General features: G+C 52.1%; 2 protein-coding genes across 3 annotated transcripts; one reads left to right on the forward strand and one right to left on the reverse strand.

The window, feature by feature from the left end:
* Window positions 1–647: 647 nt before the first annotated feature.
* PHKG2 (phosphorylase kinase catalytic subunit gamma 2) lies at window positions 648–8,937 on the forward strand. Of its 2 annotated transcripts, none has more exons than XM_043914768.1 (10): window positions 648–857; window positions 1,260–1,372; window positions 3,631–3,806; window positions 4,064–4,118; window positions 5,263–5,328; window positions 5,412–5,575; window positions 7,740–7,830; window positions 7,937–8,090; window positions 8,163–8,288; window positions 8,385–8,937. In XM_043914768.1, exons 2-10 carry the CDS (start codon window positions 1,278–1,280, stop codon window positions 8,676–8,678), a joined length of 1,221 nt encoding a protein of 406 aa, XP_043770703.1. In that variant the 5' UTR covers window positions 648–857; window positions 1,260–1,277; the 3' UTR covers window positions 8,679–8,937. The 2 variants fall into 2 exon arrangements, with proteins under 2 accessions (XP_043770703.1, XP_043770702.1); XM_043914767.1 differs by having other exon boundaries at window positions 823–930.
* On the reverse strand, window positions 7,194–12,921 carry CFAP119 (cilia and flagella associated protein 119). Its single transcript, XM_043914769.1, has 9 exons — window positions 12,627–12,921; window positions 12,230–12,261; window positions 11,582–11,647; window positions 11,233–11,402; window positions 10,620–10,690; window positions 10,309–10,425; window positions 10,159–10,228; window positions 9,992–10,081; window positions 7,194–9,243 (listed from the first exon to the last, which is right to left on the reverse strand). The coding sequence occupies exons 1-9, from the start codon at window positions 12,828–12,830 to the stop codon at window positions 9,065–9,067; spliced, it is 999 nt and encodes a 332-aa protein (XP_043770704.1). The 5' UTR covers window positions 12,831–12,921; the 3' UTR covers window positions 7,194–9,064.
* Between the last annotated feature and the right edge of the window lie 71 nt (window positions 12,922–12,992).

Here is a 12,992-nt window from a genome sequence, read left to right on the forward strand (position 1 = left end):
GACGTGCCACAACTAGGATCTAGCGCAGCCAAATAAATAAAAATACTTTTTAAAAGGGTGATATTCCTCAAGGCTTTGGGGCGGAGGTGGTGGGAAACCGGAAAAAAATGGTCTTCCAGATAGCACTAGGGTTTCGGAATCACCAACTGAAGAGATGAGTTTGAGCAAACTCGGGGAGATGGTGAAGGACAGGGAAGCCTGGTGTGCTGCAGTCCATGGGATCGCAAAGAGTCGGACTCGCCTGAGTCCCTGAACAGCAAGGGATTTGGAGGTATCCGAGTCAGAGCATCCACAGGATGAGAAAGCCTCTTCTGGCTGAAAGGCCGTGGCTCATACAAGTAGCCAAGTTCAGCATCAGGCTGCGTGCGCCTAACATTTTAAGGGGTTGAGTCAGCCCCTCAAAGCAGGGGCTTTGGACCAGGCTGCTAATATTCTTAACACCCAAATTCAGACAGTGATTTTGAGCGACTGAGGAGACCATGCCCAAATCCGGGTGGGAATCGGAAGGCCAAGGAGGCCAGCGTATCAGGTACCAGGAGGTGACTCTTACCGGTAAACCTAACTTCCGGGTCTGTTTTCAGGCCTCTAGCCCTGTTGCTGAACAAGCTCCGCCCTCTGCTGGTCCCAGCAGATACCGTGCCCTGATTGGCCGTATCTGAAGCCCCGCCCTAGCGTCGGAGCCTTAGATAACTCAGAGCTCGAACTCCCGGGCCAGCCTCGGGACTCTCGGCTTCCTATTGGACTACCAGTTTCCAATCCGAAGGATTTTTGAACGTCAGTCTTTGGGTGACTCTGGCCATTGGAGAACAGAATGGGGGCGGGGCCTGAGGTCTTCGCCGGCACAGCCTGTGGGTAAGGTAAGAGGCTAGGGGCGAACCCCGCGACAGGGCAGCCTCTGATCAACTCTGGCTTCTCTCTCCGCCCCCGCTGGTGAGCCGGCGCGAGACCCTGCGCCCCCTCCCAGAGCCCGCCCAAGTGCGGCTGCGCAGCAACAGCCGCCCGTCCGGGTGCCCCTTCCCTTCTTCCTCTGTACCTTTTCCCTTCCCCTCCCCCGCCCCTCCCTGCCTTGCCACCCCATCCCAATCCCTAAGGCCCTTTCCTGGGGTCTCCCCAGTCCCGATCCTTCCCCCACCCCGCCCCCATCCCCCAGGATCCTGGCTCCCCAGCCACAAGGGCTGCGCCTCCGCGAGTCGCGATGTGCGTCCTCTCAGAGCCTGTGGGCCTCCCTGCCCTCACTGCCCTCCGTTTCCTCCTCACAGGCCCCCACCTCTTTCAGAATGACACTGGACGTGGGCCCAGAGGATGAGCTGCCCGACTGGGCTGCGGCCAAAGAATTTTACCAGAAGTACGACCCTAAGGACGTCATTGGCAGGTAAGGCCACGGCTAGAGAAACAGAGGTCCAGAAAGGTCAGGTCCTAGCCAGGATACACATTTTCCTTGCTTGCTTGCTTTAGTCACTAAGTCGTGTCCGACTCTTGCGACCCCATGGACTATAGCCTGCCAGGCTCCTCTGTCCATGGGATTCTCCAGGCAAGAATACTGGAGTGGGTTGCCGTTTCTTTCTCCATTACATTTCCCTGGAAAGTTCTAAATGGGAAGGTTCAGTGGTGAGTGGAGAAACATTTGGTGACTAGACTCTTTTTCTGAGTCAGCCCCTATTTTTTCACCAGTTCATTCATGTATGTGTTCAACAAACATAATTCAAGCGCCTACTGTTTGCCAGACACAAAGGTAAACATGGGGAGGTTAGAAGAGATGTTTATGTCCTGGAAAGTGAAACTGAAAGTCGCTTAGTCCTGTCCGACTTTTTGCGACCCCATGGACTATATATGCACTGGAGCTACTCCAAGTAAAGTGACTGAAAGAGACACAGGAACATTCAAGTAGCATCAGGCTGTGTAAAAAGTGCTATTGGGTCTCAGAAAACCACAGCTTCCCAGAAGGAGTGATACTTGGGTCTTGAAGGATGAACAGGAGTTCAGCAGGCATCATATAGAAGGAAAGCTTCACTTGTAGAGGCAGTGACTAATATGTTTATTCATCAGGGCTTCCAAAGCATGCACAATGTGCTGAGTGCACTGGAGATGTGAGACCCACATCCTGCATGTTATAAAATTTCTGTTCTCCTGGAGTTTATATTTGAGTGGTGGAGAGAGACAGTAAACATGAAAACAAGTTCAGTGTAAGTGCTAGGGAGAAAATAAATAAGGTGATGGAACAAGAGTAATTAATGGAGCTGAGACTTGAAGGATGAGAATGAACAGATGATACACTGAGGCAGGATATATTCCAGGCAGAGGGAAGGGTAGTGCAAAGGCTCAGCGCAGCAAAGAGCCAATTAAAGCAATAGAAGATTATAGTGCCCAGAGTGTTAAGAGTGGGACAAGTTGAAAGAGGGGCTACCCATCTGGGGTTCAGTGGTTAAGACTATACTCACAAGGTCATGATGACAGAAGGATGTCTCTAGGACCTCAGGAAGCAATTCATTCAGTAAGACATGTTGGCCTGATTTAGGGAGATGTAGGGGCAGGGGTGGGGGGAGGTTCCTTGGTGGTCTAGTGGTTACGATTCTGGACTTTCACTGCCATGGCCCAGCTTCAATCCCTGGTTGAGGAACTGAAATCTCACAAGCTGTCTGATGTAGCCAAAGAAAAGGAGGGGAGGGTAGCATCTGGGCATGAATGTTGAAGTCATGGAAGTGGATAAGGTTACTGAGAGTGTATGTAGCCTGAGGACAGGAGGGCCAAGGATGGGATCTTGGGAAAGTCTTTACATTTAAGGGGTGGGCAGGGCTTCCCTGGTGGCTCAGATGGTAAGGAATCTGCCTGTAATGCAGGAGACCCAGGTTCAATCCCTGAGTCAGGAAGACCCTCTGGAGAAGGAAGTGGCTACCCACACCAGTATTCTTGCCTGGAGAATTCCATGGACAGGAGCCTGCCGGGCTGCAGGTGGATTCTTAACCACTGGAGCACCAAGAAAGTCTCCTAGGGGCTTTGTCTTTACAAAGCCAAATGGGCTTTCCTGTCTGTACTTCATTAATGCCTTTCAGCATCCCTTCAGGATGTTGTTGGCTACATTTCAGAGCCAATGAAGTGGGAGCCCAGAGACCTTATGTCAGGGGGTCACTTAGAGGTTAATCAGTGGCAAATTTGGGGCCTAAACCCAAGATCTGCTTCTCAACTTTGGTCTTCCAGTCAATGGCCCAATGTTTATTTCACCTGAGGTATTGTAGGGGAACTTTGGGATTTAGATGGGGTAACCATGGAAGTGGGTAAAATCTGAAGGGGGTCTTGGGTCACTTCTTCCTGCCTTCTCCTTGGGTTCAGGGGCATAGGGCAGGTTTGGGGGCTCGGTGTCTGGGTTCACCTCCAGGGGGAGTGGCAGAGCCTGGAACCTGGGACACCTGCCCCCCGCCCTGTGAGCTCTATGTCGCTCCTTGCTGGGTGCCCAGGTCTCTGACTGAGGCTGCTATGAAGCTCCCGTAGGCCAAGGTGAGCTCCTCAGGAAGTCACCTTGTCTAGCTGGGTCTCCGGAGTCTGGCTCAGAGGATGTGAGGCTGCCAACGCTCCACTCTGCGTGGAAACGAGAGGGCAGGAGGCCCTGACTCGTGCGTTGTCCGACTCTGGCAGAGGAGTGAGCTCTGTGGTCCGCCGCTGCGTTCATCGTGCTACTGGCCAGGAGTTTGCGGTGAAGATCATGGAGGTGACAGCCGAGCGGTTGAGTCCTGAGCAGCTGGAGGAGGTGCGGGAGGCCACGCGGCGGGAGACGCACATCCTTCGCCAGGTCGCCGGCCACCCCCACATCAGTGAGGCTGCTTTCCCCACTCCTGTTAGCCCAGCCCACCACCCACCTGCCCCAGCACTGCCTCCACGCTCTGCTCCCTTCCTGCTGGCTCCGCTGCACCTCATCAAAGTGTGGCCAGCCTTTGGGCCCCTCCTGCCTCCTCCAGTTCTCCTTCCTTCCCAGGAACAGCCCCCTGCTGCCTCAGGGTGGAAAAGGCCCTCTGGTGTGCATCTGCTCCTTTCCATCTCTGTCTCTCTGCCTCTCTGCCTCTTTCCCCAGTCACTCTCATCGATTCCTACGAGTCTTCTAGCTTCATGTTCCTGGTGTTTGACCTGTGAGTATCCCCCCTCCCTGACCGAAAAGCCTCTTCCTCTCCTCCTTGCACTTCCCCAGCCTTACAGCGCAGTGGGCTGAAGACCACCCTGCTCACACCTTCCTCTGCTCCGGCTCAGACCTGCCACCCCAGGGCGTGGGCCCTTTTTTCTAGGTGCCTGATTGAGGCAAGTTCTTCAAGAGTCTTAGTGACCAGCTAAATATAAAGGGTCTTCATGAGACTCTGTTTTAAGAGGAAGGTGTTCATTCATGAGCTGACCACTTATAAACAGACTTTTCCCTCACCTGTCTTCCAGTGTTTAACACCCTCCACTGGAATCTCTCTGCCCATTGATTCTTTTTCTGGTTGGTCTGAATCTGAATGTCAGATATTATGTGGTGCTATAATGCAAACCAGTTACAAAGGAAATTCAAAAGAGAATGGTTTGGATACCAGATGTTTAAGAGAGGCACTTGGGAGAAATTTACAAAGTCTTCAGACAGAAATGACCTCTGCAAAAGTGGAGGGCAAGTAGGAAGTGCCTGCTTCACCATGCAACACTGTTGCAGAACCTGATGTATTATTTCAAGGATTGACACAGAGTTGCAATTATAACCTCAGTTTTTAAAGAGAACATAAAGTAAGCAAAATTCAAAGTCAAGTCCTATTCAACTTTCTTGCTACTATTAACTGTGAAATTTTGGCCCATGCTCTAAACAGGTTCACTTCAAAAGGCTTTTTTTTTTAGTATATTGTCAGATAACAGGGACTTCCTGTAAATGATAATTTATTCTTGCTAAAATAGCCCCCTTGTGGCACAATGCAGGTTTTTTTTTTTTTAATGTGGCCACACTATGCGGCTTGTGAGATTTTGTTTCCCTGACCAGAGATCAGACCTGCAGCTGTTGCACTGGAAGCAGTGTCTGAACCGCTGAACTACCAGGGACATCCCACAGTGCAGAGATTATGACCGCCAGGACATTGGACCAAACTGCCCCTGACATCTGGTTCACTCTTGGAGGGCTTTGTCTCAAGACCCTTTCATTTATTTATAGAGGGATCTTCCTTGACTTACCTCTTCCATGGTATTTGTTGTGAGCACTGACTTATTTTCTCAGCCTCCACTGTGAGGTGCACCCATCTCCAAACCCCTCCTGTCCCTTAGGATGCGGAAGGGAGAGCTGTTTGACTATCTCACAGAGAAGGTGGCCCTCTCAGAAAAAGAAACCAGGTAATGGCTGAGCCTGCAGCCCCTGGGATGAGCAGGGGGTGGGGCGGGGCAGAGAGAAGCAGAGGAGACTGCGCCTCCCCCAGGTCCATCATGAGGTCTCTGCTGGAAGCAGTGAGTTTTCTCCACGACAACAACATTGTACACCGAGACCTGAAGCCCGAGAATATTCTCCTAGATGACGATATGCAGATCCGACTTTCAGATTTTGGGTTCTCCTGCCACCTGGAACCTGGCGAGAAGCTTCGAGGTGAGGGGACCTGGTGCTCTGAGGGGCTTGGGAGGGATGGAGGCTCAGGCTTGGGACTAGTTGGCCGGGTCTGAGAACTGGGTCCCACGGAAAGTCAGCGCTTGCCAGCTACCCGCTGGGTGCAAAGCCTAGGGTACAAATGGGTGTGGGCTCCCTGCTGTGGGGAAGATGGAGTGAACAGATCTTGGCACACAGCAGGCAGGGAGCTATGCCAGAGAGCCAGGAGGAAGGAACACCGATTCAGATGTAGGGCCCCACAGAGGAAGGGGCTCGGACCTGGGCCTGGGGAGGCCGGGCTTGTCATAGGAAGAAAAAGAGAGGGAGCAAGGGACAGCAGGGCTTCCCAGGTGACTCTAGTGCTGAAGAACCCACTTGCCAATGCAGGAGGCATGGGTTCGATCCCTGGGTCGGGAAGATCCCCTGGAGGAAGGGATGGCAACCTACTCCAGTATTCTTGCCTGGAGAATCCATGGACAGAGGAGCCTGGTGGGCTGCAGTCCATAGGGTTGCAAAGAGTGGGACACGACTGAAGTGACAGCATGCACACAGTGACAGAAGGGCTCAGCTGCACCTTTGGGGTCTGGCAGAGGCAGGGCCACGGTGTCCTGCTCAAGTGCCTTGAGGAGTCTGTTGTGGCCCGACAGCACTGCTCACTTGATGCCTGGGGACTCGGGGTCCCCTCACGTTAACACATTTGTTGTGACAACCATTTCTAATGCAAGTGGCAAACTAGACAAAGTTCAACTGCGGGACTCCCCAGAGCCTTTAATAGGCCACTTCCTCTCCTTCGGTGGCTCTGCCCTGGGCTTCTTAACAGCTTACCTTCACTGGTTAACGGTCATGAGTTTGAGCAAGCTCTGGGAGATTGTGAAGGACGGGGAAGCCTGGTGGGCTTCAGTCCATGGGATCACAGAGTCGGACTTGACTGAGCAGCTGGACCACCACCACCTTCAGTGGGCACTTGCTCTGAGTCAGGCAGCATGTGGAGTCTTTATATGGCTTGTTTCTCTAGATCCTCTTAACAACTCTGAAATAGTATCTGTCTCTATTTTATAAATGGGCTTAATGAGGTGAAGTGACTTGCCCAAAGTCATGTGTGATTTGAACTTGGGCAGTATGACTCCAGAGTCATGCTCTTACTCTGTGGACTTACACATCTTCCATATGCAGAGATTTTTCTCCCCTTGGGCTCCCACACACGCTTCTCCATTCTGAATCATTTTTGCCCCTGCCCACTCCACCATCACCCTTGACTTGGGTAATTCAGTTTTTACTTGAAAGCTCCAGGTCAGGGTAGAACCGCCACTTTTTGCTCTTAGATCTCCCCCACTTAAATCTTTCCCCATAATACACGTCTTATGCTGTTTATGTGCTTCCTGGTAGATGGTGAGCTTGCTAAGGGCACGTTGAATTTGCCATTGTGTCTAGTATGGTGCTTGGCACACAGTAGGTGTTCAATAGATAGTTTGTCTAGGAAGGAATTTGCCGAGAAAGTCAGTTTCTCAGTTCAGGCCTCTTAAGACCTCTTGGAAGTGTGCCATGGATCACAGTGTGCAACTGCTAGAGTGGAAGAACTGGTGCCAGAAATGATAGAAAAAAGTAAAAATACAGGCTTTGATCAAGTCATGGAAGCCTTTGTGCTTTCGGAATCTAGACTTGACCCTGAGCCCATGATGGAAAGCCAGGGAAGGGTTTTCAACAAAGGACATACCCAGAATGTGCCTTAAGAAATCCTATATTCCTACACACTACCCTGGGTTGAGTGGTGGTTCCACTAACTGAAGTAGAGATTCTAGGAGAAGGATTAGATTTGGGCAGAAAGGAATGCAGAAAAGATTTAATTTCTGTTTTCTATGTGTGTATGTATATAAAACATGGTAATAAGTTGTGTGAGGTGAGGGTTGGTGGAGGAGGCAAATGATACAGTTGGATAGTGCTTTGAAGCCAACCAAAACATCAGGTTTTCCCAGGAAGGCCACCAGGAGCCTTGGTAGGTACTCGTTCACCAGAGTGAGGCTCTAACACTGGACTTGGCAGAAGGCTGGCAGGTGCAGGATGGGAACACTTGTGGCCCTGGTGGTGGTGAGGCTCCAGCAGAGGTCTGGTGTGAAGGGTCCTTGAGGGGGCTGGTGACACCCCATCCATTTCAGGCCTCTCTCCCCAGAGTTGTGTGGGACTCCAGGGTATCTAGCACCAGAGATCCTTAAGTGCTCCATGGATGAAACTCACCCAGGCTACGGCAAGGAGGTCGATCTGTGAGTTTCCCATCACCCCCCACCTTCCTTCCTCCCTTGTGTACTGTTCTTTCTTCAACACCTTTGCTTATCACCTGGTCCCCCCCTCCCTACTCCTCTTTCTCAGCTGGGCCTGCGGGGTGATCTTGTTCACACTCCTGGCGGGCTCCCCACCATTCTGGCACCGACGCCAGATCCTGATGTTACGTATGATCATGGAGGGCCAGTACCAGTTTAGTTCACCTGAGTGGGACGACCGTTCGGACACTGTGAAAGACCTGGTGAGCTGGGGCTGCGAGTGGGCGAGGAAAGAGGCCCAAGAGCTGCTTCTCATGCTCTGGGGTTTCCCCTAGATCTCCAGGCTGCTGCAGGTGGATCCTGTGGAACGCCTGACAGCGGAGCAAGCCCTCCAGCACCCATTCTTTGAGCGCTGTGAAGGCAGCCAAGCCTGGAACCTCACCCCCCGCCAGCGGTTTCGGGTAGGCCTGAGCGTGTCAGGGTCTAGGCCTGCTCCTCTTCTCAGGATTTTTCTTATAGTGACTGTGCCAGTGGAGCTCACACCACCCCCTTCCTAGGTGGCAGTGTGGACCGTGCTGGCTGCTGGACGGGTGGCCTTAAGCGCCCACCGTGTCCGGCCACTGACCAAGAGTGCGCTGTTGAGGGACCCTTACGCGTTGCGGCCAGTGCGGCGCCTTATCGACAACTGTGCCTTCCGGCTGTACGGACACTGGGTGAAGAAGGGTGAGCAGCAGAACCGGGCAGCCCTCTTCCAGCACCGGCCCCCGGGGCCTTTTCCCATGATGGGCCCTGAAGAGGAGGGGGACTCGGCTACTATCGCTGAGGATGAGGCCATGCTAGTGCTGGGCTAGCACATCATCCCGGAGGATGCAGAACTCTTCAAGAGAAGGATCTTTATCATTCCAGCCCCTCTGGGCTCTGGCCACAGGCCACCATTGACCAGGCCCACCACCAATCATACTATCATAGAGACCAGTGTGGTACACCTACCCCCGCTGGCCAGGGCTTTGAGATCAGAGCTGGGGTGGCAGAGAGCCACCCAGGGTGCCACGCCTGGCCTTATCTGTGCTGCCTGCACCACGTATGCAATAAAACCTGCTACACACCAGAGAGAGCCAGTCCCCTGTGTCTGGTGTCTGGCTTCAGCAGGGAAGCTCAGAAGGTGCTCAGGAGGGGGTGGGGCAGGGCGTGGTGGGGCCACTTTGGCCCAGGCCTTTATTGGGGAAAACGCAGGGAGTCACTTGATCTTGTTCTTGCCTTTGCCTGGAGGTAGCTGGAGGGGCCGCTCGAGGGTGGTCAGCTTGCTGCTGAGCCTTTCCTCACTGGCTTTGAGCCGCTCCTCCACTAGTTGTTGGAGCTGCCGCAGCTCCTTATTCATCTGGGTCTTGATGTAGGCTCGGAGGATGGAGACCTGGCCTGCAGGGGTGGGGAGAAAGGGGCGGGTTAGGGGAGAGGCCGTGGGGCTGTGGGACCGCCCCCTAACCAGGCATGCAGGACCTTCAAGGGGGACTACCCCAGGAGTGACCCAGGTGGCAGTGTTTCTTCAATTCAGGAAATGTTAGCCAGCCCTTCTAGAAGAGAAAGATGGGCAGAGGGTTTATGTATGCTGCATTTCCCAATTGCTCCTTTAGCAGCTGTGTGACCTCAGGCAGGTGATTGAACATTTTTATGCCTCAGTTTACTCCTGTGTAAAATCCAGCGATAACACCTAGCAACTAGGATTGAGAGAGGATTAAATGGGTTAATATGTGTAAAATGCAGGAATTCCTTGGTGGTCCAGTGATTAGGACTCCATGCTTCCTTCCGCTTGGGCCACAGGTTCAATTCCTGATTGGGGAATTAAGATTCCACAGGCCACTTGGCACAGGCAACATATATATATATAAAATGCTTAAAACAAGGCCTGCCTAGCACATAGTATTGCCAGATGTGTTCTGGCTGTTACTGTCGTTGGTTTTATAATCCTTTTCTGGAGCTCCTGCCTCACCCCCAGCAGCTGTGCTTTTATTTTGTTGCATCTTGGAACATGCATTCTCCATAAGGAATCATTTGGAGAAAGGATACCATGACTAAAACGAAAAATCTGAAATCCTGATATGATCTAAACCCTTCATTTCACACCTGCCTGAAGTCACAGGGAGCCCCAGCCCCTCCAGGTCCTCACTTGGCTCTGGCTCTGGCTGGATCACTGTTTCCGGTTCCACCTCCTGTTCGATGACTCCCTGCTGTTCCACCTCTCCTCCCTTTTCTTTCTCTGTAAGCCAGAAGCAGGAGGAGGCTTCAGCCCCAGTCCCAGTGCAGTCCAGCTCTCGCCCCGGTATTCTCCCTTACCTGTCTCATCCTCTGACCAGAGGTTGGGTGGCTTTAGCCCCGTGTAAGTCAAAGAGAGATCCAGCCGCACCTGGGAAGAGGGAGGAAATCAACTGCACTGGGGAAAGAGGGGAGACAATGGGAGGCTTCTTGTAGCCCCTAGCCCAGTACCTGAGGTGTGAAGACATATTTGTACAGCTTGAAGTGGCGGAAGTAGGTGTTCACCACATAATCCGCCAGGGCCAGCAGCTGTTCCTCCTTAAAGAGGTCAATACTGAAAGGGGGGCGCTGTGGAGATGATTGGGAGTTAGAGGACTCACCACCTCTCGAAACCATCACCTTTTCTACAAGTGCCTGGCAGTCCAGGAGCAGTAAGAGCCCACTGGGGCCTTCAGAGGAAGATAAGGGTAATGTGTGTGAGAGAGGGTGGGAGGCTGGGCTGGACCTTATGGGGATGGGGGGATGGGGAGAGTGAAACTGACCCTGACTCCATGGCAAAAAAGAACACTGGTGAAGTAGCGGTAACATTCCTCCACGTTGCCCAGGGGGGTTTCTGGGAGGGAAAGCAAGATGTGACATTGAGTCCCCTCCCTGATAATCATTCATTTTACTCACTCAACAGCTACTTACTGATCATGAGCTTTAGAAGTAGACAGATCTAGGCAACAAATATTGAGTACCCACTCTGCACTGTTCTAGGCACTAAACAAGACAGACAAGGTCCTGCCCTTAAGTGTATATTCCAGTGGAAGTGACAGTAAAGCAAGAAATACATAATTTAGCTCTCATTAAACATTCTGTAGAAAATGGGTTTCAGGGATAAAGAGCTGTTTTATTGAGCACTGTGCATATATTTACACATATTACAGATAACATTTCTTGGAACAGTTTAATAACCTTAGTGTGGTAGCCTGATTATAGATCAGGAGATAGAGAATTTCAAAGGTGAAGTAACTTGTGTGTGATAACTTCTGTTAGTGATGACAGAACAAAGATTCCAGGTGGTAATCCTGCTGTTACTTCCCCTGATCACTTGTGCCAGCCTCCTCCTCCTCTGCCCTGGACTCAGGCCATCAGGGAGCCCCCTCCTCTTACCAATACAGGCCTTGTGAAGATCTTGGAGCAGGGCGCAAGCTGTTGAGGTCTGCTCCAGGGAGAACCCCTGCTGGCGGCAGAAGATGAGTGCATGGGAGAAGAGGTCCAGAGTGATGGCATCCCGCAGGCTCTTCTCAGGACAACCTAGTCCCAACAGCTCAGCCAGCACCCTGGGAGGGAGAGAGGAAGGAATCAGTGACAACTAGAGTATCCCTTCCCTGCTCCACACTAGTGCACAACAGACTTTGGAGCCAGGCATTCCTCATGCCTTCCCAGCCCACCTCCCCCTCAGCTGTCCCCCAAAGCTAGCTCTTCCTTCCGCTCCCCCCCCCCCCCGCCCCCACCATACTCCCTCATCTCCTCAGTGCTGGCTGTCTTCTCCAGCCTGTGCATGGAATGGATGTCCAGGTACTTCCTGTCATAGGAAAAGAGGGAAAATGTGTTGGTGTCTATCATGCATTAGTTTGATGATATGACTGTGGTGGTGAGTACATTGGACTGGGAACAAAGAGACCCGAGTTAGAGGTTTGGCCCTTCCACTAAGTTGCTGTGTCACTTTAAGTAGGTCACTTCCCTCTCTGGGCCTCACTTTCTCCCTCTGTAAATGGAAGGTGTGGCTTAAATGAAATCTTAGAATCCTCTTCATTTATAAAACCTAGAGTTAGGAAACTTAAGTTCTGGTTTCTGCCTCTCCTGTGCTGTTTAACTGGGCAAGTTTCCCTCTTGAGCCTCGGTGTCCCCATTTGTACAATGCTCCATAGAGGCAATGATACATTTACATTCTCAGTCTTTGGCTACCTTCTTCTCACACTCTATCTTTGTACTGGTACAGCAGGAGACCTGGCTTATAGTCATCTTAGGTAATTGCATATCTGGGCCTCAGTTTCCTCATCTGTAAAATGGGGATACCAGCGCTGTTTGACAGGATTGTTGGGAAGCCCTAAGGAAATAATAGAAGTGTGAAGGGTAACTTTCCCCCAAAACTCTTCATACTCACCATATACAGATCCGGGGCTGGGGCAGCGGCGGCTGCGGAGAGAAAGCGAATTGGGAAAGGCAGGGCTGTGTTGTTTCTGGCCCCTAGTTCTTGACCCGTTGCGAATCTCTACCGGCCTAAGAACGCGCTAAGTTGCCTTCTCATCTTGAGGACTGCTCAAGATGCTGTCCGAGGAGCAATGCTGGCGGGCTGGGCTTCAGCCATCCCTAAGTACTATTCACAAGCATATTAACAAACGGGGTCACACACCTCTGCCTCCTCACCAAGGCAGCCCGGGGAAACTTAAACTTGAGTAAACATATCGTCGGGTTATGTTTAGTAAACATAACATAACATAGCTCCCCAGATGGGGAGCCCTTTTTAAACATCCATGATCGGATCACTGTCCCATCCTCACCGGGAACAAGTTGGCTGCAGGATCGTTATCGACATCCACCGAAGCCACGGTCCCGGATTCGGTCCGCACACCTGTTCCCATACGCGTGGCCAATTCATCCAATGAGCTGAGGTCTCTTTCGGGTTCTCGCCGCAGTTCGTAGTGCTGTACAAGCTCCGACTGCATTTTTAGTCCCTGAAATTGGCTGGACTTCCGGCGGATCATCTTGTCGCTCTTTTGTGCTGGGGGTCACCACAGGATCTGTCTCGACTCGGTTCTGGGACAGCCGGTTCTCAGGCAGCCACTGCCAAGGCCTGGCCCTCTATCTATGCTCCAGCCAATCTGCGTTGCAGAGATGCCCGGGGCAGCCAATCCGCTGGCGGCGTC

This window comes from Cervus elaphus, chromosome 10 (genome assembly GCF_910594005.1).
Source record: "Cervus elaphus chromosome 10, mCerEla1.1, whole genome shotgun sequence".
NCBI lineage: Eukaryota > Metazoa > Chordata > Mammalia > Artiodactyla > Cervidae > Cervus > Cervus elaphus.

Bases quoted from the DNA above. Each gene is read 5' to 3' on its own strand.
- PHKG2 (XM_043914768.1), top strand. From the start codon at position 1,278: ATGACACTGGACGTGGGCCCAGAGGATGAGCTGCCCGACTGGGCTGCG. The intron at 5,576-7,739 runs GTGAGGGGACCT...CTCTCTCCCCAG, and splicing joins ACCTGGCGAGAAGCTTCGAG to AGTTGTGTGGGACTCCAGGG. The intron at 7,831-7,936 runs GTGAGTTTCCCA...CCTCTTTCTCAG, and splicing joins TACGGCAAGGAGGTCGATCT to CTGGGCCTGCGGGGTGATCT.
- CFAP119 (XM_043914769.1), bottom strand. From the start codon at position 12,830: ATGATCCGCCGGAAGTCCAGCCAATTTCAGGGACTAAAAATGCAGTCG. The intron at 10,426-10,619 runs GTCAGTTTCACT...TCATCTCCACAG, and splicing joins TTTTTTGCCATGGAGTCAGG to CGCCCCCCTTTCAGTATTGA. The intron at 9,244-9,991 runs GTGAGGACCTGG...CCACCCCTGCAG, and splicing joins CCAGCCAGAGCCAGAGCCAA to GCCAGGTCTCCATCCTCCGA.